This window comes from Oncorhynchus tshawytscha, linkage group LG21 (genome assembly GCF_018296145.1).
Source record: "Oncorhynchus tshawytscha isolate Ot180627B linkage group LG21, Otsh_v2.0, whole genome shotgun sequence".
NCBI classification, from domain to species: Eukaryota; Metazoa; Chordata; class Actinopteri; order Salmoniformes; family Salmonidae; genus Oncorhynchus; species Oncorhynchus tshawytscha.
In genome coordinates this window covers 35,627,547-35,653,447 of record NC_056449.1, presented here as the reverse complement: position 1 = coordinate 35,653,447, position 25,901 = coordinate 35,627,547, and the positions used below count along the sequence as shown (strand labels likewise).

The 25,901-nt window shown below is 39.6% G+C and overlaps 1 protein-coding gene across 7 annotated transcripts in view; it reads right to left on the bottom strand.

Annotated features, from left to right (window-relative positions):
• The window catches only part of LOC112221237 (glucocorticoid receptor), a 68,348-nt gene extending 51,535 nt beyond the window's left edge, over window positions 1-16,813 (bottom strand). For 2 of the 7 annotated variants that reach the window (XM_042303408.1, XM_042303410.1), the window contains exons 1-3: window positions 16,518-16,813; window positions 15,178-15,458; window positions 11,222-12,193 (exon numbers count right to left, since the gene is read on the bottom strand). In XM_042303408.1, the coding sequence (XP_042159342.1) occupies window positions 11,222-12,066 (845 nt within the window). In that variant the 5' untranslated portion in view covers window positions 12,067-12,193; window positions 15,178-15,458; window positions 16,518-16,813. Of the gene's footprint in view, window positions 1-11,221; window positions 12,194-14,245; window positions 14,298-15,177; window positions 15,459-16,517 lie in introns of those variants that run through there. The other 5 variants (XM_042303411.1, XM_042303412.1, XM_042303414.1 and 2 more) reach the window with 4 other exon arrangements.
• Between the last annotated feature and the right edge of the window lie 9,088 nt (window positions 16,814-25,901).

Here is a 25,901-nt window from a genome sequence, read left to right as displayed (position 1 = left end):
GGGAGAGGGCTTCGGCTCAGCTAACGGCAAGCCGCTAAATGTCACACAGGTTGAGACGCACGTCACCGCAGGCAGACAGGCACAAAGATACTATAACCATACTCAACCCCACTCATCAGATACAGACGGCCACACACAAAAACACACACGCGTGATTGGATCCGGATGTAATCACAGAGAGAGAGAGCTAATCACGCGTGTGTGTTTGTGTGTGGCCGTTTGTGTATCTGATGAGTGGGAGTGAGTATGGTTATAGTATTTTTGTGCCTGTCTGCCTGCGGTGACGTGTGTCTCAACCTGTGTGACATTTAGCGAGACCTCTTGTTCTCATCCATCTGTTCCTAGTTAGAGCTGCTGTCACTAGGCTTGGGCGGTATACCGCTGTATATACTGTATACCGGGGCGGTATACCGGGGTATATACTGTATACCGGGGTATATACTGTATACCGGGGTATATACTGTATACCGGGGCGGTATACCGCTGTATATACTGTATACCGGGGTATATACTGTATACCGGGGCGGTATACCGGGGTATATACTGTATACCGGGGCGGTATACCGGGGTATATACTGTATACCGGGGCGGTATACCGGGGTATATACTGTATACCGGGGTATATACTGTATACCGGGGTATTTGGAAATAGCCACGGGATGGTTTTTCAATACCTTCAAAACTATTTCTTTGAAGTTTTTCAATAAATGCTAATGTTTCTAGCTACTTTGTAAGTAAATACCTGCTGTCAACTTGAGCAACACGTTAGGAGATGAATCAGATTGTGTTCTTCATTTCAAAGCCAGGATATCCCTCCAAATTCTGATTGATGTAATTTCCCACATACCCTAAAACTAGGGAGCTAGGCTACTAGTAGCCATTTAATTTTACTCCAGTTTATCAAGGTATAATAATGAGATTTTTAAAGTCACCTAAGCGCCATTGTTTCTGGGACAGGCACACCCAATAGTTTATTTGATAACTGCCATTGCCTTTTGCCAATTCTTTTCAACAAACATCTAGAGCTCAATTTCTATAATGGATTGAATATAAAGAACAGTTTTACAAAAATGATTCAACCTCAGAGGAGTTTTGTCTTGTGACACATAGTCAGGCCTGCACATGTGTACCACCCATATGAAAAACAGGCCTATTGAAGTCGACTTTCACATTATTTACATCATGAAGTTTACCGTAGTTCTCCAGAACAGTTGAGACAGTTGTCATGAATTGACTTTAACATTAATCTGAAGACTAATTTAACTAATTAACTAAGTGTTTTCAAATTGTTACACAATTAAATTAAATAATGTAACAATTAACTAAATTAGGATCTGGGGCACCACAAGAGCACTTATTTAAAAAGAATTACCATCTCCCAAATTAACCTTTTAGAGGTTTGTTTTTACCCATCACATCTACAGTTGAAGTCAGAAGTTTACATACACCTTAGCCAAATACATTTGAACCTTAGCCAAATCAGTTTTTCACAAATCCTGACATTTAATCCTTGTAAAAATTCCCTGTTTTAGGTCAGTTAGGATCACAACTTTATTTTAAGAATATGAAATTAGTATTTGGTAGCATTGCCTTTAATTTTTTAAATTTGGGTCAAATGTTTCATGTAGCCTTCCACAAGCTTCCCACAATAAGTTGGGTGAATTTTGGCCCATTCCTCCTGACAGAGCTGGTGTAACTGAGTCAGGTTTGGAGGCAGCCTTGCTTGCACACGCTTTTTCAGTTCTGCCCACATATTTTCTATAGGATGAGGTCAGGGCTTCGTGATGGCCACTCCAATACCATGACTTTGTTGTCCTTAAGCCATTTTGCCACAACTTTGGAAGTATGCTTGGGGTCATTGTCCATTTGGAAGAACCATCTGCGACCAAGCTTTAACTTCCTGATGTCTTGAGATGTTGCTTAAAAATAATCCACATAATTTCCCTTCCTCATGATGCCATCTATTTTGAAGTGCACCAGTCCCATCTGCAGCAAAGCACCCCCACTGTTTACTCCAGCACCTTCACAAGGTCCTTTGCTGTTGTTCGCATCTCCTTATTGAGCGGTATGACGGCTGCGTGGTCCCATGGTGGTTATACTTACGTACTAATGTTTGTACAGATGAACGTGGTACCTTCAGGAGTTTGGAAATTGCTCCCAAGGATGAACCAGACTTGTGGAGGTCTACAATTTTTTTTCCAGAGGTCTTGACTGATTTCTTTTGATTTTCCCATGATGTCAAGTAAAGAGGCATTGAGTTTGAAGGTTTTGTTATTGACCAAATACTTATTTCCCACCATAATTTGCAAATAAATTCATTAAAAATCCTACAATGTGATTTTCTGATTTTTTTTTCTCATTTTGTCTGTCATAGTTGAAGTGTACCTATGATGAAAATTACAGGCCTCTCATCTTTTTAAGTGGGAGAACTTGCACAATTGGTGGCTGACTAAATACTTTTTTGCCCCACTGTATGTATGTATGTATGTATGTATGTATGTATGTATGTATATATATAAAATAATAAAAATTAGAAATCGGCGCCCAAAAATACAGATTTCTGATTATGAAAACTTGAAATCGGCCCTAATTAATCGCTCATTCCGATTAATCGGTCGACCTCTAGTCCTAACCGACTTGCCAAAACTAAAGTTTTTTAACAAGAAATTTCTGGAGTGGTTGGAAAAACAAATTTAATTGACTTCAACATAAGTGTATGTAAACTTCTGACTTCAACTATAAAAACAGTCAACTCATTAATCATAACCTCATATCACCATTCTGAACAGTCGTAACCTCCTTGCATCTGCAAAAAACCCAAGCCTTACATATGATTCAGGACTACACAAATTGGTTGAATACATTTTTTTTACTAGCTAATTAAGTGGGAACACAGGATAAACACACACACTCTGCACCGGTTCTTGAATGGAGACGTAATAAACTGAAAACAGGTCTCTAGCAGACTGACAACAACATGGCTGCTTGTTAAAGAAGAGATGGAGTAGAATAGAGACACTTAACATTGCCACATTCAGAAACTACTCTCACCTACAGTAACCATATACCTTAACACACGAACCACCGCCGCTTTGAGTAAGAAATCATGAATGCATTTACGTGAAATGCCTGGGTTCGCCAGGGAACTCTCGGTGAACGGCCAGCTTTGGAAAGGCCGATTGGGCATTTGTGGCATGCTTGTAAAGCTCTGATTGTCCGATATGGTTCCAACTATTCTTTTGGACGTAAACGTCCCTCTACACGAGAAAGACAGTCTACCAAAAGTAGATCCTTCTTCGTAGTTGGACGGTGTCATGTAGTCCTGAACAGAACTACAAAGTTGACTTTCCTTCCATTCGCTCTTGAAGAGGCTTCTTTGAAGATAGGCTAGCCAGCTGTATCGATGGTTCCCCAATGGGGTGATGAGAGTATCGTAATACAATGATTTGAGCAGAGTAACAGGATGGCCCTACTTAAAATTTGCTTTCTAAGATACTTTACTTAGGACAGCTAATCAGCCGTACCGGGAGGTGAGTTTATCATCTCCACCTCGTGTTGAGATTCAAAATTCAAACCATTTTAAAACGTGTTGCTGCCACTTCACGCTTTTCCTGGTTCAATGTGTTTTTTCCTTAATCCATCATTTATATAATTAGCTCGAAAAGGGGCAGTTCCGGCAGGCTGGCACATTCCCTGACCTCACACTGACATTCCCTGACCTCACAAAGCTATGGAAAACAATTATCTCTTATAGCTTCTCAAATCACATCCCTCTCTTAATAGAAACACGTTCATCATTTTTCATATTACAAGCACAAGCCATAGTATGGAAACTTCAGCTATAGTAATGTGTGTACTTTCCCAGTTACAGTATTTCCATTTTAACATTTTTTATGACATCACAAAATGACAGTGTTCTTTAGACCGCCCACGTTCTAAGTTCAAATGATCTTTCCAGCATTCGCTTTTCAACGTGTTAGCAGAAAAAAGGTCTGTTGAGACAAAGCACATTCCTTTAGTGAATTTGAGCACAGGCCTGGATCTTCTACCTTGATTTACAACAGGATGTGAGTGTCAATCACCGCTAGTTCTTTCCTCCCCCCTCTACGGGTGAAAGGGGTCTGATTGAAGTTATTCATTGCAAACCTGATCTGACCTATTTGGATTCTCGTGGTCAGTCACGTGTTTGCTTGGAAATAGCAAAATGCGAAAAAGTGGAAGCAATTGAGTCCAGCTATGTAGTATTGACAGGGGTTGTGTTTTATATTGAAAGTCACATGTTTTGTTGCTTCAATCGAGTGGTCAGGGGCAGGCAACTATAGTTTTACTTCACAGAAGACACATTCGGCAGAAAATAGCTTCATTTTCATCAGATGACAACACTGCTCACATCAACACCATCATCCCAGACACCCTGGACCCACTCCAGTTCTCATACCACCCCAACAAACCCACTGATGACAAAACCTCTATTGCACTCCACAATACTCTCTCTCTCTACTGCCCTCTCCCACCTGGACAAGAAGAAACACCTATGTGAGAATGATGTTCATTGGACTACACAGGACCCTTGGACTGAACACCTCCTACTGCAACTGGATCCTGGACTTCCTGACGGGCTGCCCCCAAGTGGTGAGGGTAGGCAACAACACGCCCGCCATGCTGACCCTCAACACGCAACGCCTCCACAGAAGGCAGAAAAGACTATGCCCTCAGTTCCTCAAAAAGTTCTACAGCTGCACCATTGAGCGCATTTAAAACCCTGCTGGCTGCATCACTGCTTGGCATGGTAACTGCTTGGTATCCATCCACAAGACGCTACAGAAAGTAGTGCGTATGGCCCAGTGCATCACTGGGACCAAGCTTCCTGCCATCCAGAACCTCTATAACAAATGGTGTCAGAGGAAGTCCCTAAAAATTGTCAAAGATCCAACCCACCGAAATCAGAGACCGTACCAATGCACCAAGTCTGGAACCAACAGGCCCCTAACAGCTTCTACCCCCAGGATATAATAAGACTGCTAAATAGTTAACCAATAGCTACCCGGACTATCTGCATTGACCCTTTTTGCAACCTTCTGATTCATCACATACTCTGCTGCTACTGTTTATTGTCTTTCCCGTAGCCTAGCTTTATCCATAACTACAGTACCAGTCTAAAGTTTGGACACACCTACTCATGTCAGGGTTTTTCTTGATTTTTACTATTTTGTATACAATAAATAGTCTATACTACACTGAACAAAAATAAACATTCAACAACATCAAAGATTTTACTGAGTTACACTTCATATAAGGAAATCAGTCAATTTAAATGAATTCATAAGGCCCTAATTTATGGATGACATATGACTGTGAATACAGATACGCATCGGTTGGTCAGAGATACCTTTATAAAATAAAAAGGTAGGGGTGTGGATCAGAAAACCAGTCAGTATCTGGTGTGACCACCATTTGCCTCATTCAGTGCTACACATCTCCTTCACATAGAGTTGATCAGGCTGTTGATTGTGGCTTGAGGAATGTTGTCCAATTCCTCTTCAATGGTTGTGTGAAGTTGCTGGATATTGGTGGGAACTGGAACACGCTGTCGTACACGTCCATCGAGAGCATCCCACAGCCTACAGTAGCAGCTAATGTATGGTGTTCAATGTTGGCCTACATTCCATGAGACTTTGGAAGTAAAAAAACATGCAGGGCTTGACATGAACCTGTTTATCCACTTGTCCTCCAGACAAAGAGGTGACGGAAAATGTTGTTCTTGATGAAAAAAAAAACACTTCACAAAATAAAATGCATCATTATTCCCATTCCATTATTACAGAGAATCAGACAAATTATGCTATCCTCTGCCTATTGGCTACTTAACTTATTCAAGCCTGTCTCAAAATACAACACTGCCCCTTTAAGACATAAAACAGCTCTTTACCTGACTCGCTTTTCAAAGATGTCTAGAAATGTACATTTGTGCTCTTGTAGGAAGCAACCACTAACTAGGCTAATAACTCGCTAACTAGCAAAAGATATGAACAAAATGTGCACACGTGGCTACATGCAGCTCTCACTTTGATTTCAAAACAAGCACATCTTCTCATGACCGCTCATACTGTAAACACAGTCCAGTTCAAAGTGAATGACACAGATCCATATATGGCAATGGTCTATTTACATATAGGCCTACTGCAGCTCTGATTGGTTATGGCGCACCGGTCTGTATAGAGTACAGGCCTGAGTCATGCCTGCCAACGCAATAGAATCCTACTCCGCGTTCCCCATACAACAAAATATTTTTGCATAGTTTTACATACTAAGTCTTGTTTGTTTTGTTTCGATATGTTGCATTGAAAGTAGCTAATATTACAATAAGAATACCCACAGTAAAGGGAAGCGTTGATTGTGTTAACTAAGGGGGAGACCATAGAAAGTTGAGTGAAGTTGTGTATGGAACATTTCTGGGATCTTATTTTTCAGCTCAGGAAACATGGGACCAACACTTTACATGTTGCTTTGATATTTTTGTTCAGTGCTGTATAGCTGTAGACCCAACTAGTCTATACTAGTATAGCTGTAGACCTAACTAGTCTATACTAGTATAGCTGTATATACTAACTAGTCTACACTAGCATAGCTGTAGACCTAACTAGTCTATACTAGTATAGCTGTAGACCTAACTTGTCTACACTAGTATAGCTGTATATACTAACTAGTCTACACTAGTATAGCTGTATATACTAACTAGTCTATTCTAGCATAGCTGTATATACTAGTATATACTAACTAGTCTATTCTAGCATAGCTGTATATACTAACTAGTCTATACTAGTATAGATGTATATACTAACTAGTCTATTCTAGTATAGCTGTATATACTAACTAGTCTACAAACGAGTCTACACTAGTATAGTTGTATATACTAACTAGTCTACACTAGTATAGCTGTATATACTAACTAGTCTACAAACTAGTCTACACTAGTATAGCTGTATATACTAACTAGTCTACAAACTAGTCTACACTAGTATAGCTGTAGACCTAACTTGTCTACACTAGTATAGCTGTATATACTAACTAGTCTACACTAGTATAGCTGTATATACTAACTAGTCTATTCTAGCATAGCTGTATATACTAACTAGTCTATACTAGTATAGATGTATATACTAACTAGTCTATTCTAGTATAGCTGTATATACTAACTAGTCTACAAACGAGTCTACACTAGTATAGTTGTATATACTAACTAGTCTACACTAGTATAGCTGTATATACTAACTAGTCTACAAACTAGTCTACACTAGTATAGCTGTATATACTAACTAGTCTACAAACTAGTCTACACTAGTATAGCTGTATATACTAACTAGTCTACAAACTAGTCTACACTAGCATAGCTGTAAATACTAACTAGTCTACACTAGTATAGCTGTATATACTAACTAGTCTACAAACTAGTCTACACTAGTATAGCTGTATATACTAACTAGTCTACACTAGTATAGCTGTATATACTAACTAGTCTACAAACTAGTCTACACTAGTATAGCTGTATATACTAACTAGTCTACAAACTAGTCTACACTAGCATAGCTGTAAATACTAACTAGTCTACAAACTAGTCTACACTAGTATAGCTGTATATACTAACGAGTCTACACTAGTATAGCTGTATATACTAACTAGTCTACACTAGCATAGCTGTATATACTAACTAGTCTACAAACGAGTCTACACTAGTATAGCTGTATATACTAACTAGTCTACACTAGTATAGCTATATATACTAACTAGTCTACACTAGTATAGCTGTATATACTAACTAGTCTACACTAGTATAGCTGTATATACTAACTAGTCTACACTAGTATAGCTGTATATACTAACTAGTCTACACTAGTATAGCTGTATATACAGTGCCTTGCGAAAGTATTCGGCCCCCTTGAACTTTGCGACCTTTTGCCACATTTCAGGCTTCAAACATAGACATAAAACTGTATTTTTTTGTGAAGAATCAACAACAAGTGGGACACAATCATGAAGTGGAATGACATTTATTGGATATTTCAAACTTTTTTAACAAATCAAAAATTGAAAAATTGGGCGTGCAAAGTCATTCAGCCCCCTTAAGTTAATACTTTGTAGCGCCACCTTTTGCTGCGATTACAGCTGTAAGTCGCTTGGGGTATGTCTCTATCAGTTTTGCACATCGAGAGACTGAATTTTTTTCCCATTCCTCCTTGCAAAACAGCTCGAGCTCAGTGAGGTTGGATGGAGAGCATTTGGGAACAGCAGTTTTCAGTTCTTTCCACAGATTCTCAATTGGATTCAGGTCTGGACTTTGACTTAGCCATTCTAACACCTGGATATGTTTATTTTTGAACCATTCCATTGTAGATTTTGCTTTATGTTTTGGATCATTGTCTTGTTGGAAGACAAATCTCCGTCCCAGTCTCAGGTCTGTTGCAGACTCCATCAGGTTTTCTTCCAGAATGGTCCTGTATTTGGCTCCATCCATCTTCCCATCAATTTTAACCATCTTCCCTGTCCCTGCTGAAGAAAAGCAGGCCCAAACCATGATGCTGCCACCACCATGTTTGACAGTGGGGATGGTTGGTGTGTCTCCCAGGTGGCTTGTGGCAAACTTTAAACGACACTTTTTATGGATATCTTTAAGAAATGGCTTTCTTCTTGCCACTCTTCCATAAAGGCCAGATTTGTGCAATATACGACTGATTGTTGTCCTATGGACAGAGTCTCCCACCTCAGCTGTAGATCTCTGCAGTTCATCCAGAGTGATCATGGGCCTCTTGGCTGCATCTCTGATCAGTCTTCTCCCTGTATGAGCTGAAAGTTGAGAGGGACAGCCAGGTCTTGGTAGATTTGCAGTGGTCTGATACTCCTTCCATTTCAATATTATCGCTTGCACAGTGCTCCTTGGGATGTTTAAAGCTTGGGAAATCTTTTTGTATCCAAATCCGGCTTTAAACTTCTTCACAACAGTATCTTGGACCTGCCTGGTGTGTTCCTTGTTCTTCATGATGCTCTCTGCGCTTTTAACGGACCTCTGAGACTATCACAGTGCAGGTGCATTCATACGGAGACTTGATTACACACAGGTGGATTGTATTTATCATCATTAGTCATTTAGGTCAACATTGGTTCATTCAGAGATCCTCACTGAACTTCTGGAGAGAGTTTGCTGCACTGAAAGTAAAGGGGCTGAATAATTTTGCACGCCCAATTTTTCAGTTTTTGATTTGTTAAAAAAAGTTTGAAATATCCAATAAATGTCGTTCCACTTCATGATTGTGTCCCACTTGTTGTTGATTCTTCACAAAAAAATACAGTTTTATATCTTTATGTTTGAAGCCTGAAATGTGGCAAAAGGTCGCAAAGTTCAAGGGGGCCGAATACTTTCGCAAGGCACTGTACCTATTGTACACCTAATACCTTTTTTTGCACTATTGGTTAGAGCCTGTAAGTCAGCATTTCACTGTAAGGTCTACAACTGTTGTATTCGGCGCACGTGACAAATAAACTTTGATTTGATTTACTAGTATAGCTCTATATACTGACTAGTCTATACTAGTATAGCTCTCTATACTTACTAGTCTACACTAGTATAGCTCTCTATACTGACTAGTCTATACTAGTATATCTCTATATACTAACTAGTCTATTCTAGTATAGCTCTCTATACAAACTAGTCTATACTACTAGTATAGCTCTATATACTAACTAGTCTATACTACTAGTATAGCTCTATATACTAACTAGTCTATACTACTAGTATAGCTCTATATACTAACTAGTCTATACTACTAGTATAGCTCTATATACTAACTAGTCTATACTACTAGTATAGCTCTATATACTAACTAGTCTATACTACTAGTATAGCTCTATATACTAACTAGTCTATACTACTAGTATAGCTCTATATACTAACTAGTCTATACTACTAGTATAGCTCTATATACTAACTAGTCTATACTACTAGTATAGCTCTATATACTAACTAGTCTATACTACTAGTATAGCTCTATATACTAACTAGTCTATACTACTAGTATAGCTCTATATACTAACTAGTCTATACTACTAGTATAGCTCTATATACTAACTAGTCTATACTACTAGTATAGCTCTATATACTAACTAGTCTATACTACTAGTATAGCTCTATATACTAACTAGTCTATACTACTAGTATAGCTCTATATACTAACTAGTCTATACTACTAGTATAGCTCTATATACTAACTAGTCTATACTACTAGTATAGCTCTATATACTAACTAGTCTATACTACTAGTATAGCTCTATATACTAACTAGTCTATACTACTAGTATAGCTCTATATACTAACTAGTCTATACTAGTATAGCTCTATACACTAACTAGTCTATACTAGTATAGCTCTATACACTAACTAGTCTATACTAGTATATCTGTAGCTGTAATTTAAAAAACAGAGAGTTGGCAGACAAAGCACTGTGTTGTAGAACAGGTCCGTAGATGTTGTGACAATGACATGTCTCTGAGGTTAAAGTGGAATTCCCCGAGCCAGGCCTACATAGAACAGATTGTTGCCTCTATTCCCCAGAGCTCTGTAGGGCAGTGGTCTACTGTTCCGGAACTATAGGTGTGTCCCAAATAGCTCTCTATTGCCTATATAGTGCGTTACTTTACTTTTGACCAGAACCTAAAAACTCTGGAATAGGGTGCCATTTGGGACCGCACAACCTTTGAGGTGTGGTAATTGTTTAGCAAACATTTCTAAAAACACCTGAAGTAAGACACCATTTTGGTATCAGAGAACACATGACCCACTTCCTACTATCCTAGTTGGTGAAAGGGGCTACACTATTAGTCTGTGATATTTCACTCCCCTGCACAGTTGACACAAAGTGATTTAAGGCATGTGGATACAAGCAAGAGCAGAATAAAAAAATCATGATAAAACATTTTTAAAAAGTTTAAACACTAGGATAATCTCTAACCCTTTTGAATTCAGTTTCAAACTAACCAACTGACTGGACCGAGTTGCCTTTACATGTTTACAAACCAAGAGCCCTGCTGTCAGTCCTATTCCACAGTTCTCTACATAGCAATGTGACACCAGCCTCACCCTCTCACTGCAGCAGACTGGCCATACCACCACCACCTGACCAACTACAGGACTGTTCTCTATTAGCCACATTCCTTCAGTTCTTCTCCTTACCTGGCATAGCTGCTGGAGAAAGCGGAGGTAGGGCTGGAGAGGCCTTGCATTCCAGAAGCTCCATCCCCATAGCTAATGTTGTTCCAGGCCTCTCCTACTGTCACCAGCGGAGGATACAGGCTGAACACCGAGGGCTTCTGGTCCTTCTGCTGAGAAGCTCCACTGGTGGTGGAAGCCAAGGGGGTGTTGATGCTGCTGTTGCCTCCAAAGTGGTAGCTCTGTCCTCCAGAGGTGCTCACCCCACAGATGGAGATGGGGCTGGGGCTGGCGCTGGACAGCTCGGAGGGAGAAGAGGAAGTGGAGCCGCCGGTACTACCACTCATCTGGCAGGAGTAGCTACGCATGGCCGACGTCTTCTCCTGTTTGATCACCCCTGGAGTACACAGCTGGATGAAGCCAGATTCCTTCTCCATCTTCACCACGGGGAAAGTGGCGGTGGTTGTCATAGAGGTGCTGGAGTTGGACTCATCCTGACATGCTAGTAGACTGCTACCATTCAATGTGGTGGTGTTGGAACCGCTAAAACTACCACTATTGGTCATAGTAGCAGCTGGCTTGGAGGTGGAGTTGGAGACCCCACGATCCTGGCTCTCATCCCCCAGGAGAGTGTCATCAGCCAGGGAGGAGAGGAAGGCGTCGTCTCCTACGTAAAAGTCTGAGGGGGAGCCTGTCAACTCAAAGTCCTGGAGGAGATCCAGAGTGTTGTCGCTGAACAGTTTCTGGTCTTTTCCAATGTACCCTTCCTGGTCCATATCCATAGGGTTCTGGTCCCGGGAGAAGGCGGTCTCCGTCCTCATGGACATGGGGAACAGGTTGGGGTCTGAGTCCCCGATTAGGGAGTCCATGCTGTGTGTGGAGCGGTGGAAGTCAGCTGTTTTCCAGGCAGGAGTAGGTCTCCCCGAGGATGAAGAGTCAGATTCTCAGGAACATGTAGGTCTGCTGGGTCTGGGCTCTCTGGTCCTTTGTACAAACCTAAGATTAGATAAGAAGAAATACTGTTTTAGTATCAGATGGGAAATCATTGTAGAGGGGGAAAAAAGGAAAGAAGATCTGTAAATTCAGGAAGTAACCTGACATCTCAATAGTTAATAATAATAATAATAGTTCTCTATGAGAAAAACATCCTGCATTACTGAACTGGAATGGCATTGACCCTTTCCTAAATTGTATTTGTCTCATGGTTCGTACACAACAGTGAAATGCTGTTTTCTACGAAGTGAAACACTTAACTTACGGATCCTTTTCCAACAATGCAAAGTTTTAACTCTTCTCTTTAGAGTAGATTAAATAAAAAGATATTGAAAATGGTGAAACGAGGAATAAATACACAGTGAATAACGAATAAAAATAATGAGTAGAAAATAACATGGCTATATACAGGGAGTAGAAAATAACATGGCTATATACAGGGAGTAGAAAATAACATGGCTATATACAGGGAGTAGAAAATAACATGGCTATATACAGGGAGTAGAAAATAACATGGCTATATACAGGAAGTAGAAAAGAGTCCAGCGTAGGTAACCCACCTTTACCATCCATTATTTTGGCCAACGTGCAATCACCGGAGAATAAACTGGATGAGCTCCGTTCGAGACTATCCTACCAACGGGACATTAAAAACAGTAATATATTGTTTCACCGAGTCGTGGCTGAACAAAGACACAGATAATATACAGTTGGCTGGGTTTTCCATGTATCGGCAGGACAGAACAGCTACGTCTGGTAAGACGAGCAGTGGGGTCTGTGACCATTTGTCAATAACAGGTGGTGAACAATGTCTAATATTAAAGAAGTCTCGAGGTAGTCCTCGTCTGAGGTAGAGTATCTCATGATAAACTGTAGACCACACAATCTATCAAGAGTTTATCTATATTTTTCATAGCCGTCTATTTACCACCACAAACCGATTCTGGCACTAAGACCGCACCAAACAAGCCGTAGAAGGCCATGAGCAAACAAGAACATGCTCATCCATAAAGCAGCGCTCCTAGTGGCCGGGGACTTTAATGCAGGCAAACTTAAATCAGTTTTACCGCATTTCTACCAGCATGTCACATGTGCAACCAGAGGAAAACCTACTCCAGATCACCTTTACTCCACACACAGAGACACATACAAAGCTCTCCCTCACCCTCCATTTGGTAAATCTGACCATAATTGTATCCTCGTGATTCCTGCTTAAAATAAAAAAACTGAAGCAGGAAGTACCAGTGACTCGCTCAATACGGAAGTGGTAAGATGACGCGGATGCTACACTACAGGACTGTTTTGCTAGCACAGACTGGAATATGTTCCGAGATTCACCCAGTGGCATCGAGGAGTATACCACCTCAGTCACCGGCTTCATCAATAAGTGCATCGATGACATCATCCCCACAGTGCCCGTACGTACATATCCCAACCAGAAGCCATAGATAAAAGACAACAAAAAAGACAGCACCGAGCTAAAGGCTAGAGCTGCCGCTTTCAAGGAGCGGGATAACTAATCGGGACGCTTATAAGAAATCCCATTATGCCCTCAGACGAACCATCAAACAGGCAAAGCGTCAATACAGGATTAAGATTAAATCCTACTACACCGGCTCTGACGCTCGTCGGATGTGGCACGGCTTGAAAACTATTACGGACTACAAAGGGAAATCCAGACACGAGCTGCCCAGTGACGCGAGCCTACCAGACGAGCTACATGCCTTTTATGCTCGCTTCGAGGCAAGCAACACTGTAGCATGCATGAGAGCACCAGCTCTTATTTGATTTGAGTCCAGAGTGTGTGTGTGTTGGGGGGTTCAAGTCCAGAGTGTGTGTGTGGGGGGGGTAGAGTCCAGAGTGTGTGGGTAGAGACCAGAGAGTGTGGGTAGAGACCAGAGTGTGTGGGTAGAGCCCAGAGTGTGTGGGTAGAGCCCAGAGTGTGTGGGTAGAGCCCAGAGTGTGTGGGTAGAGCCCAGAGTGTGTGGGTAGAGACCATGGTGTGTGGGTAGAGACCAGAGTGTGTGGGTAGAGACCAGAGTGTGTGGGCAGTACCTTTGTGGCGGGAGGCTCTGGGTATTCCAGGTAGAGTCCAGAGTGTGTGTGTAGAGACCAGAGTGTGTGGGTAGAGACCAGAGTGTGTGGGTAGAGACCAGAGTGTGTGGGTAGAGACCAGTGTGTGTGGGTAGAGCCCAGGGTGTGTGGGTAGAGACCAGAGTGTGTGGGTAGAGACCAGTGTGTGTGGGTAGAGACAAGAGTGTGTGGGTAGAGACCAGAGCGTGTGGGTAGACACCAGAGCGTGTGGGTAGACACCAGAGTGTGTGGGTAGAGACCAGAGTGTGTGGGTAGAGCCCAGAGTGTGTGGGTAGAGCCCAGGGTGTGTGGGTAGAGCCCAGAGTGTGTGGGTAGAGCCCAGAGTGTGTGGGTAGAGCCCAGAGTGTGTGGGTAGAGACCAGAGTGTGTGGGTAGAGACCATGGTGTGTGGGTAGAGACCAGAGTGTGTGGGTAGAGACCAGAGTGTGTGGGCAGTACCTTTGTGGCGGGAGGCTCTGGGTATTCCAGGTAGAGTCCAGAGTGTGTGTGTAGAGACCAGAGTGTGTGGGTAGAGACCAGAGTGTGTGGGTAGAGACCAGTGTGTGTGGGTAGAGCCCAGGGTGTGTGGGTAGAGACCAGAGTGTGTGGGTAGAGCCCAGGGTGTGTGGGTAGAGACCAGAGTGTGTGGGTAGAGACCAGAGTGTGTGGGTAGAGACAAGAGTGTGTGGGTAGAGACCAGAGTGTGTGGGTAGAGACCAGAGTGTGTGGGTAGAGACCAGAGTGTGTGGGTAGAGACCAGAGTGTGTGGGTAGAGACCAGAGTGTGTGGGTAGAGACCAGAGTGTGTGGATAGAGACCAGAGTGTGTGGGTAGAGCCCAGGGTGTGTGGGTAGAGCCCAGGGTGTGTGGGTAGAGACCAGAGTGTGTGGGTAGAGACCAGAGTGTGGGCAGTACCTTTGTGGCGGGAGGCTCTGGGTATTCCAGGTAGAGGCCCACGGAGCGGTGGTGGTGGCTGAGGTGAGGTCTGTTACTGGTTCCGCTGGGCACGTCACCTGCTTGCATCAGTTGGCTGGATCGAAGGAACAAGGCGCGTTGGTGGTTGCCAAGGCAACGGACATGTTGGGAGCGTAGTTGAGAAGGGTTCCCTCTGAGGGGTTTTCTATCAGACGGCGCCTAACTCTGCTGTTGTTTTTGTTACTCCTGCTCTTCACTCCTCCTTGACCCATCTTACAATCCTGGGTAGAGAGGGGAAAGGGAGTGGATAATGTCATTAGCATGGATTCATTACGTCTCGAAATGGAAACCGTTTACCATTTTAAGTACCTAACGGAGGCTAACAGAACAAAGCGGGGAGGGACCTAACTGAATTTGTCCAAAATAGTTCATTGCAAAATGTTTTCCATTTGGATTAAACCCATTTCTGTTGCAAAACATGTTGCAACAGAATCAGCATAATGAATATACCCCTGGTGAGGCACTAGATTGGTGTCTGCCACATGTAGGCTAATATAAACCTGCATGGACATGTACCAAATAGCCTGCCTGAGTGTATAGACACAAACATACTACACACTTGGCAAGTTAGACTTAGTAGCTGTATCTAAAACATTTTTCCAACTATTATGTTCTCAATGAATGAATAATAGATAGCTACTTTTAAATGGGGTTGCTGAGTGGCGCAGTGGTCTAAGGCATTGTATCTCAGTGCAATCCCTGGTTCGAATCAGTTGGGTGGCGCACAACTGGCCCATCGTCGTCCGGGTCTGGCCCGGGGTAAGCAGTCATTGTAAATAAGAATCTGTTCTTAACTGACTCTCCTAGTTAAATAAAGGTTCAATAAATCAATAAATACTGAATTCTCCAAAGGTGCCCCCCTTGCTGCTGGGGCGCGCATTTTGTTATTAGATATTAGCTAGTTAACTACCTAGTTAACGTTAAGTGGCTAACTATTCCCTTCCTTGACTTAATTATTTGAAAACAACAACAAAAAGTTAGAATTGAATGCCATATTTATTGAAATAAGTGTTTATGCAACCTAAACTAATTAACCCGCGTGTTCTTCTATTTTGCAACAGGGAGCGAGCCAGCCAAGTAACTTCGCTCCCGTTAAATGAGTTAACAAACGTTCGTGCCTGTAAATGCGCCTCCTCCCCAAACATCTCGTTGAGTGACATGTTGAGCTGGCTAGTAGCTAACAATTAATCTCTAGTTATTAATTCCAAATGAATGTATGGCACATTGTATTACTTTAAAAAAAAATCTATGTCATCCCTAAATCTAAAGCGTTTGCCTACCCTTCAGGCGTTTGGTAGCTGGATGTGACTCCATGCATCGTCTGACATTGTTGTTCTTGTTTTGGTGTTATTTTGCTCGCAAATGGGCCAGAAACACGAAAACATCTGATTGCGTTCTCCTTGCGAATCGTAGCAGGACACGGATAAGCAAGTCATCAATCGGATCATCCAATCCAATGTGTTAGGTATAAAATTGCACCCGAAAATCACGGAATTAGCTGTGTCGTTCACAGCCAAAAATTAAAGTAAGCGCTAACCTCTAGGAAAAAACACACAAAATGGAGATCTCACTGTTTACAACACGCAGTGCAACCTGTTGGCGAAGACACGGTACTGCAACTTGTGTATCACTTACAGTAGCTATGGACAGCCAGAGGTCATCATTGGCCAACGGTAGCCTTCTTCTTCTATGGTATATTGCCGATCACACAATTGGATGGGCATCCCGCCGCATACTTGTGCAGGATGGAAACAGGATTATCAAAAAACGACCAATAAATACATAAATGAAACAACTTTTCTGTAAAAAAAAATATTAAAAACCCCAGACAGATCTGAACCCTAGAACAGGTTCAAGGGGAGCCTGGGAGGGCGGGTTTTCCGGCGCCAGTATTCAGATGTAAAGTCATTAGCTGCGTTTCAAACTCAAAGTAGACAGCCCTCGGCCCTAAACCCTCAGCCTTATGCCCTTGGGGGAATCATCCCCACGGCCATATTTCATATCTATAGTTGGTCCAAATGATTAAGATCCCCACCATATCTGGCATTACTCATCTCATACTGTATATACTGTTTTCTATACTATTCTACAGTATCTCATTCACTTAATAATGTTTACTGATCTGGTATTACTCATCTCATATGTATATACTGTATTCTATACTATTCTACTGTATCTTAGTCTACGTATTACTCATCTCATATGTATATACTGTTTTCTATACTATTCTACTGTATCTTAGTCCGTTCTGCTCTGACATCGCTCGTCCATATGTATATAGTCTTAATTACTACTTAGATTTGTGTGTATTGGGTATATGTTATGTAATTTGTTAGATATTACTGCACTGTCGGAGCTAGAAGAACAAGCATTTCCCTACACCCGCAATAACATCTGCTAATGTGTATGTGTAATGTGTATGTGTAATGTGTATGTGTAATGTGTATGTGTAATGTGTATGTGTAATGTGTATGTGTAATGTGTATGTGTATGTGTAATGTGTATGTGTATGTGTAATGTGTATGTGTAATGTGTATGTGTAATGTGTATGTGTAATGTGTATGTGTAATGTGTATGTGTATGTGTAATGTGTATGTGTAATGTGTAATGTGTAATGTGTATGTGTATGTGTATGTGTAATGTGTATGTGTATGTGTATGTGTATGTGTAATGTGTATGTGTAATGTGTATGTGTAATGTGTATGTGTAATGTATATGGGTAATGTGTATGTGTAATGTGTATGTGTATGTGTAATGTATATGGGTAATGTGTATGTGTAATGTGTATGTGTAATGTGTATGTGTTATGTGTATGTGTAATGTGTATGTGTATGTGTAATGTGTATGTGTATGTGTAATGTGTAATGTGTAATGTGTATGTGTATGTGTAATGTGTATGTGTATGTGTAATGTGTATGTGTATGTGTAATGTGTATGTGTAATGTGTATGTGTATGTGTATGTGTATGTGTATGTGTATGTGTAATGTGTAATGTGTAATGTGTATGTGTATGTGTAATGTGTATGTGTATGTGTAATGTGTAATGTGTATGTGTAATGTGTATGTGTAATGTGTAATGTGTATGTGTATGTGTAATGTGTATGTGTATGTGTAATGTGTATGTGTATGTGTAATGTGTAATGTGTATGTGTATGTGTATGTGTAATGTGTATGTGTAATGTGTAATGTGTATGTGTATGTGTAATGTGTATGTGTAATGTGTATGTGTAATGTGTATGTGTAATGTGTATGTGTAATGTGTAATGTGTAATGTGTATGTGTAATGTGTATGTGTATGTGTATGTGTAATGTGTATGTGTATGTGTATGTGTATGTGTAATGTGTAATGTGTATGTGTATGTGTATGTGTATGTGTAATGTGTAATGTGTATGTGTAATGTGTATGTGTAATGTGTATGTGTAATGTGTATGTGTAATGTGTATGTGTAATGTGTATGTGTATGTGTAATGTGTATGTGTAATGTGTAATGTGTATGTGTATGTGTATGTGTAATGTGTAATGTGTATGTGTATGTGTATGTGTATGTGTATGTGTATGTGTAATGTGTAATGTGTGTGTAATGTGTATGTGTAATGTGTATGTGTATGTGTAATGTGTAATGTGTATGTGTAATGTGTATGTGTAATGTGTATGTGTAATGTGTATGTGTAATGTGTATGTGTAATGTGTATGTGTAATGTGTATGTGTAATGTGTATGTGTATGTGTAATGTGTAATGTGTATGTGTAATGTGTATGTGTAATGTGTATGTGTAATGTGTATGTGTAATGTGTATGTGTAATGTGTATGTGTATGTGTAATGTGTATGTGTGTAATGTGTATGTGTATGTGTAATGTGTATGTGTATGTGTAATGTGTATGTGTAATGTGTATGTGTAATGTGTATGTGTAATGTGTAATGTGTAATGTGTATGTGTAATGTGTATGTGTATGTGTATGTGTAATGTGTAATGTGTATGTGTATGTGTAATGTGTATGTGTATGTGTAATGTGTATGTGTAATGTGTATGTGTAATGTGTATGTGTAATGTGTAATGTGTATGTGTATGTGTATGTGTAATGTGTATGTGTAATGTGTATGTGTAATGTGTAATGTGTAATGTGTATGTGTAATGTGTATGTGTAATGTGTAATGTGTATGTGTATGTGTATGTGTAATGTGTATGTGTATGTGTAATGTGTATGTGTATGTGTAATGTGTATGTGTAATGTGTATGTGTAATGTGTATGTGTAATGTGTATGTGTATGTGTAATGTGTAATGTGTATGTGTAATGTGTATGTGTAATGTGTATGTGTATGTGTAATGTGTATGTGTATGTGTAATGTATGTGTATGTGTGTATGTGTAATGTGTAATGTGTATGTGTATGTGTATGTGTAATGTGTATGTGTATGTGTAATGTGTATGTGTAATGTGTATGTGTAATGTGTATGTGTATGTGTAATGTGTATGTGTATGTGTAATGTGTATGTGTATGTATGTGTAATGTGTATGTGTAATGTGTATGTGTAATGTGTATGTGTAATGTGTATGTGTAATGTGTATGTGTATGTGTAATGTGTAATGTGTATGTGTAATGTGTATGTGTATGTGTATGTGTATGTGTATGTGTATGTGTAATGTGTATGTGTATGTGTAATGTGTATGTGTAATGTGTATGTGTATGTGTAATGTGTATGTGTAATGTGTAATGTGTATGTGTATGTGTAATGTGTAATGTGTAATGTGTATGTGTATGTGTAATGTGTATGTGTATGTGTAATGTGTATGTGTATGTGTAATGTGTAATGTGTATGTGTAATGTGTATGTGTATGTGTAATGTGTATGTGTAATGTGTATGTGTAATGTGTAATGTGTATGTGTATGTGTAATGTGTATGTGTAATGTGTATGTGTAATGTGTATGTGTATGTGTAATGTGTATGTGTAATGTGTATGTGTATGTGTAATGTGTATGTGTATGTGTATGTGTATGTGTAATGTGTATGTGTAATGTGTATGTGTAATGTGTAATGTGTATGTGTATGTGTATGTGTAATGTGTATGTGTATGTGTATGTGTATGTGTATGTGTATGTGTAATGTGTATGTGTAATGTGTATGTGTATGTGTATGTGTAATGTGTAATGTGTATGTGTAATGTGTATGTGTATGTGTATGTGTAATGTGTATGTGTATGTGTATGTGTATGTGTGTGTGTATGTGTATGTGTAATGTGTATGTGTATGTGTAATGTGTAATGTGTATGTGTATGTGTAATGTGTATGTGTAATGTGTAATGTGTATGTGTAATGTGTATGTGTAATGTGTATGTGTATGTGTAATGTGTATGTGTATGTGTAATGTGTATGTGTATGTGTAATGTGTATGTGTAATGTGTAATGTGTATGTGTAATGTGTATGTGTAATGTGTATGTGTAATGTGTATGTGTATGTGTATGTGTAATGTGTATGTGTAATGTGTAATGTGTATGTGTATGTGTATGTGTAATGTGTATGTGTATGTGTAATGTGTATGTGTAATGTGTATGTGTATGTGTAATGTGTAATGTGTATGTGTATGTGTATGTGTATGTGTATGTGTAATGTGTATGTGTATGTGTATGTGTATGTGTATGTGTATGTGTATGTGTATGTGTATGTGTATGTGTATGTGTATGTGTAATGTGTATGTGTAATGTGTATGTGTATGTGTAATGTGTATGTGTAATGTGTATGTGTATGTGTAATGTGTATGTGTATGTGTATGTGTATGTGTATGTGTAATGTGTATGTGTATGTGTATGTGTAATGTGTATGTGTAATGTGTATGTGTAATGTGTAATGTGTGTATGTGTAATGTGTATGTGTAATGTGTATGTGTATGTGTATGTGTAATGTGTATGTGTAATGTGTAATGTGTATGTGTAATGTGTATGTGTAATGTGTAATGTGTATGTGTATGTGTATGTGTATGTGTATGTGTAATGTGTATGTGTATGTGTATGTGTATGTGTATGTGTAATGTGTATGTGTATGTGTATGTGTATGTGTATGTGTAATGTGTATGTGTAATGTGTATGTGTATGTGTATGTGTAATGTGTATGTGTATGTGTATGTGTATGTGTATGTGTATGTGTATGTGTAATGTGTATGTGTATGTGTATGTGTATGTGTATGTGTAATGTGTATGTGTATGTGTATGTGTAATGTGTATGTGTATGTGTATGTGTATGTGTATGTGTATGTGTATGTGTATGTGTATGTGTATGTGTATGTGTGTATGTGTATGTGTAATGTGTGTATGTGTATGTGTAATGTGTATGTGTAATGTGTATGTGTAATGTGTATGTGTATGTGTATGTGTATGTGTGTGTGTATGTGTATGTGTAATGTGTAATGTGTATGTGTATGTGTATGTGTATGTGTAATGTGTATGTGTATGTGTAATGTGTATGTGTAATGTGTATGTGTATGTGTATGTGTATGTGTAATGTGTATGTGTAATGTGTATGTGTATGTGTATGTGTAATGTGTATGTGTAATGTGTATGTGTAATGTGTATGTGTAATGTGTATGTGTATGTGTATGTGTATGTGTAATGTGTATGTGTATGTGTAATGTGTATGTGTATGTGTATGTGTATGTGTAATGTGTATGTGTATGTGTAATGTGTAATGTGTATGTGTGTGTATGTGTAATGTGTATGTGTAATGTGTATGTGTATGTGTAATGTGTATGTGTGTATGTGTATGTGTATGTGTATGTGTATGTGTAATGTGTATGTGTATGTGTATGTGTAATGTGTATGTGTATGTGTATGTGTATGTGTATGTGTATGTGTATGTGTATGTGTATGTGTGTATGTGTATGTGTATGTGTAATGTGTATGTGTATGTGTATGTGTATGTGTATGTGTATGTGTAATGTGTATGTGTATGTGTATGTGTATGTGTATGTGTATGTGTATGTGTATGTGTATGTGTAATGTGTATGTGTATGTGTATGTGTATGTGTAATGTGTATGTGTATGTGTATGTGTATGTGTATGTGTATGTGTAATGTGTATGTGTATGTGTAATGTGTATGTGTAATGTGTAATGTGTATGTGTATGTGTAATGTGTATGTGTATGTGTATGTGTATGTGTAATGTGTATGTGTATGTGTAATGTGTAATGTGTATGTATGTGTAATGTGTATGTGTATGTGTATGTGTATGTGTAATGTGTAATGTGTATGTGTAATGTGCAATGTGTAATGTGTATGTGTATGTGTATGTGTATGTGTATGTGTATGTGTATGTGTATGTGTATGTGCAATGTGTATGTGTATGTGTATGTGTATGTGTAATGTGTATGTGTAATGTGTATGTGTAATGTGTATGTGTGTAATGTGTAATGTGTATGTGTAATGTGTAATGTGTATGTGTATGTGTATGTGTAATGTGTAATGTGTATGTGTATGTGTAATGTGTAATGTGTATGTGTAATGTGTAATGTGTATGTGTAATGTGTATGTGTAATGTGTAATGTGTATGTGTAATGTGTAATGTGTATGTGTAATGTGTATGTGTAATGTGTATGTAATGTGTATGTGTATGTGTAATGTGTAATGTGTATGTGTATGTGTATGTGTAATGTGTAATGTGTATGTGTATGTGTAATGTGTAATGTGTATGTGTAATGTGTAATGTGTATGTGTAATGTGTATGTGTAATGTGTATGTGTAATGTGTATGTGTAATGTGTATGTGTATGTGTATGTGTAATGTGTATGTGTAATGTGTATGTGTAATGTGTATGTGTAATGTGTATGTGTAATGTGTATGTGTAATGTGTATGTGTAATGTGTATGTGTAATGTGTATGTGTATGTGTAATGTGTATGTGTATGTGTAATGTGTATGTGTAATGTGTATGTGTAATGTGTAATGTGTATGTGTAATGTGTAATATGAGATTTCAATTGCAACACCGTCGTCCTTCTACACAGCGTTCTTCAGTATTCTTTATCCGTTTGCACACACTTGAAACATGGCCAAATCCTTTAAAATTATTACACTGCAGTGGTTTGGGGATGAAAGCTCTTGTAGTATATCTTACATAATCAAGCCTCATGTGTAGGTATTTGCGCTTTATCAAAAAAACAACTGTACCGACAGACTTTCTTCTTTCTCTCCATTCACCCAGCGGGTCAGACGCCGGGCTCCAACCACACCAGGAATTCTCTTCAGGTATTCAACCTTTAACATCTGTCGTCACGCCTGAGAACTCCTTTGACGGGTGTTCTACTAAAACCCCAAACAGCAAGCAATGCAGATGTAGAAGCACGGTGACTAGGAAAAACTCCCTAGAAAGGCTGGAACCTAGGAAGAAATCTAGAGAGGAACCAGGCTCGGAGGGGTGGCCAGTCCTCTTCTGGCTGTGCTGGGTAGAGATTATTAGAGGACATTGTTCTCCAAGCTGTTCAAATGTTCACAGATGACCAACAAGGTCAAATAATAATCACAGTGGTTGTAGAGGGTGAAACAGGTCAGTACCTCAGGAGTAAATGTCAGTTGGCTTTTCATAGCCGAGCATTCAGAGGTCGAGCCAGCAGGTGCGGTAGAGCGGGAGAGAGTCGAAAACAGGAGGTCCGGAACCAGGTAGCACGTCCGGTGAACAAGTCAGGGTTCCATAGCTGCAGGCAGAACAGTTGAAACTGGAGCAGCAGCATGACCAGGTGGACTGGGGACAGCCAGGAGACGATGCGTGGTCCTAGGGCTCAGGTCGTCCAGGCGGGTAGGGAAACGGAGAGAGAGAGAATTAAATTCACACAGGACACCACCCAGCAAGCACAGTGGATCTGGGCCGATTCCGGCTGAGAGTTGGGGCACTCGGCGTAGAGTCAGACATGGCCGAATACATGTGGCCAGTATTACATTATGGCTAGGATGCGGGGATTGAGCTCGGGCCGATTCCAGTGAGAGTTATCTGGCCCCAATCTATTACCTGGGGCTCGGGCCGATTGGGGCTACTCTCTGGCAGATGATTACACAGGTTGCTTTAGATAATTAACATTTCATTATTTCATTATTTATTTTTCCATATTTTCTCATTGTTTCTGTGATCAAAAAAAAATACAATTAACATTTAATTACATTCTTTAAGAGTCCTGTTTTTGATACTTTGTGCAAGGCAATTGATAAGCATAAAAAAGTTTGAATGGAGCCTCCCGAGTGGCGCAAATAAATAAATTAGGACTTAATCTATGGATTTCACATGACTGGGAATACAGTAAATATACTGAACAAAAATATAAACACAACATCCCAGCAATTTCAAAGATTTTACTGAGTTACAGTTCTACAATGTAGAAAATAGTCAAAATCAAGAAAAACCCTTGAATGAGTAGGTGTTCTACAACTTTTGACCGGTAGTGTAGGTAAGTATCAAAAATAAAAGTATGAATAATTTAAAATTCCTTATATTAAGCAAACCAGATGGCACAATTATTATTATTTATTTTTTTACAGATAGCCAGGGTCACACTCCAACACTTGTGTTTAGTGAGTCCACCAGATCAGAGGCAGTAGGGGTGACCAGGGATGTTCTCTTGATAAGTGTGCGAATTAGATCATTTTCTGTCCTGCTAAGCATTCGACATGTAATGAGTACTTTTGGGTGTCAGGTAAAATGTATGGAGGGAAAAGTAAATATTTTTATTTTGGAATGAAGTGAAGTAAAAGTAAAAATTGTCAAAAATATAGAAAGTAAAGATACTCCAATAAAAACGACGTAGTTAGAATTTCAAATAATTTTTATTTTTCAAGAGAGGCTTTATTACTGCCACTTTTAGTGAGTTTGGTACACATCCGGTGGATAGAGAGCCGTTTATTATGTTCAACATAGGAGGGCCAAGCACAGGAAGCAGCTCTTTCAGTAGTTTAGTTGGAATAGGGTCCAGTATGCAGCTTGATGGTTTAAAGGCCATGAGGATTTGCATCATTGTGTTAAGAGATATAGTACTAAAACACTTGAGTGTCTCCCTTGATCCTAGGTCCTGGCAGAGTTGTGCAGACTCAGGACAACTGAGCTTTGGAGGAATACGCAGATTCAAAGAGGCATCCGTAATTTGCTTTCTAATGATCATGCTATTTTCGTCAAAGAAGTTAATGAATTCATCACTGCTGAAGTGAAAGCTGCTTTTTAGTTGGTTTTGATAAGTATCAGAAATACATTTAGGATTGTTCATACTCTCCTCAATTAAGTTGGAAAAATAGGATGATCGAGCAGCAGTAAGGGCTCTTCAATACTGCACGGTACTGTCTTTCCAAGCTAGTCGGAAGACTTCCAGTTTGGTGTTGCGCCATTTCTGTTCCAATCGTCTGGAAGTTTGCTTCAGAGCTCAGGTATTTTCTGTATACCAGGGAGAAGGTTTCTTATGACAATTTATTTTTGTTTTTAGGGGTGCAACTGCATCTAGGGTATTACGCAAGGTTAAATAGGTGGTTAAGTGATTTTTGTCCTCTGACGTCCTTGGGTAGGTGGAGGGAGTCTGGAAGGGCATCTAGGAATCTTTGGGTTGTCCGAGAATTTATAGCACAGCTTTAGATGATCCCTGGTTTGATCAGATTATTTGTTGCGATTGCAAACGTAATAAAATGGTGGTCCGATAGTCCAGG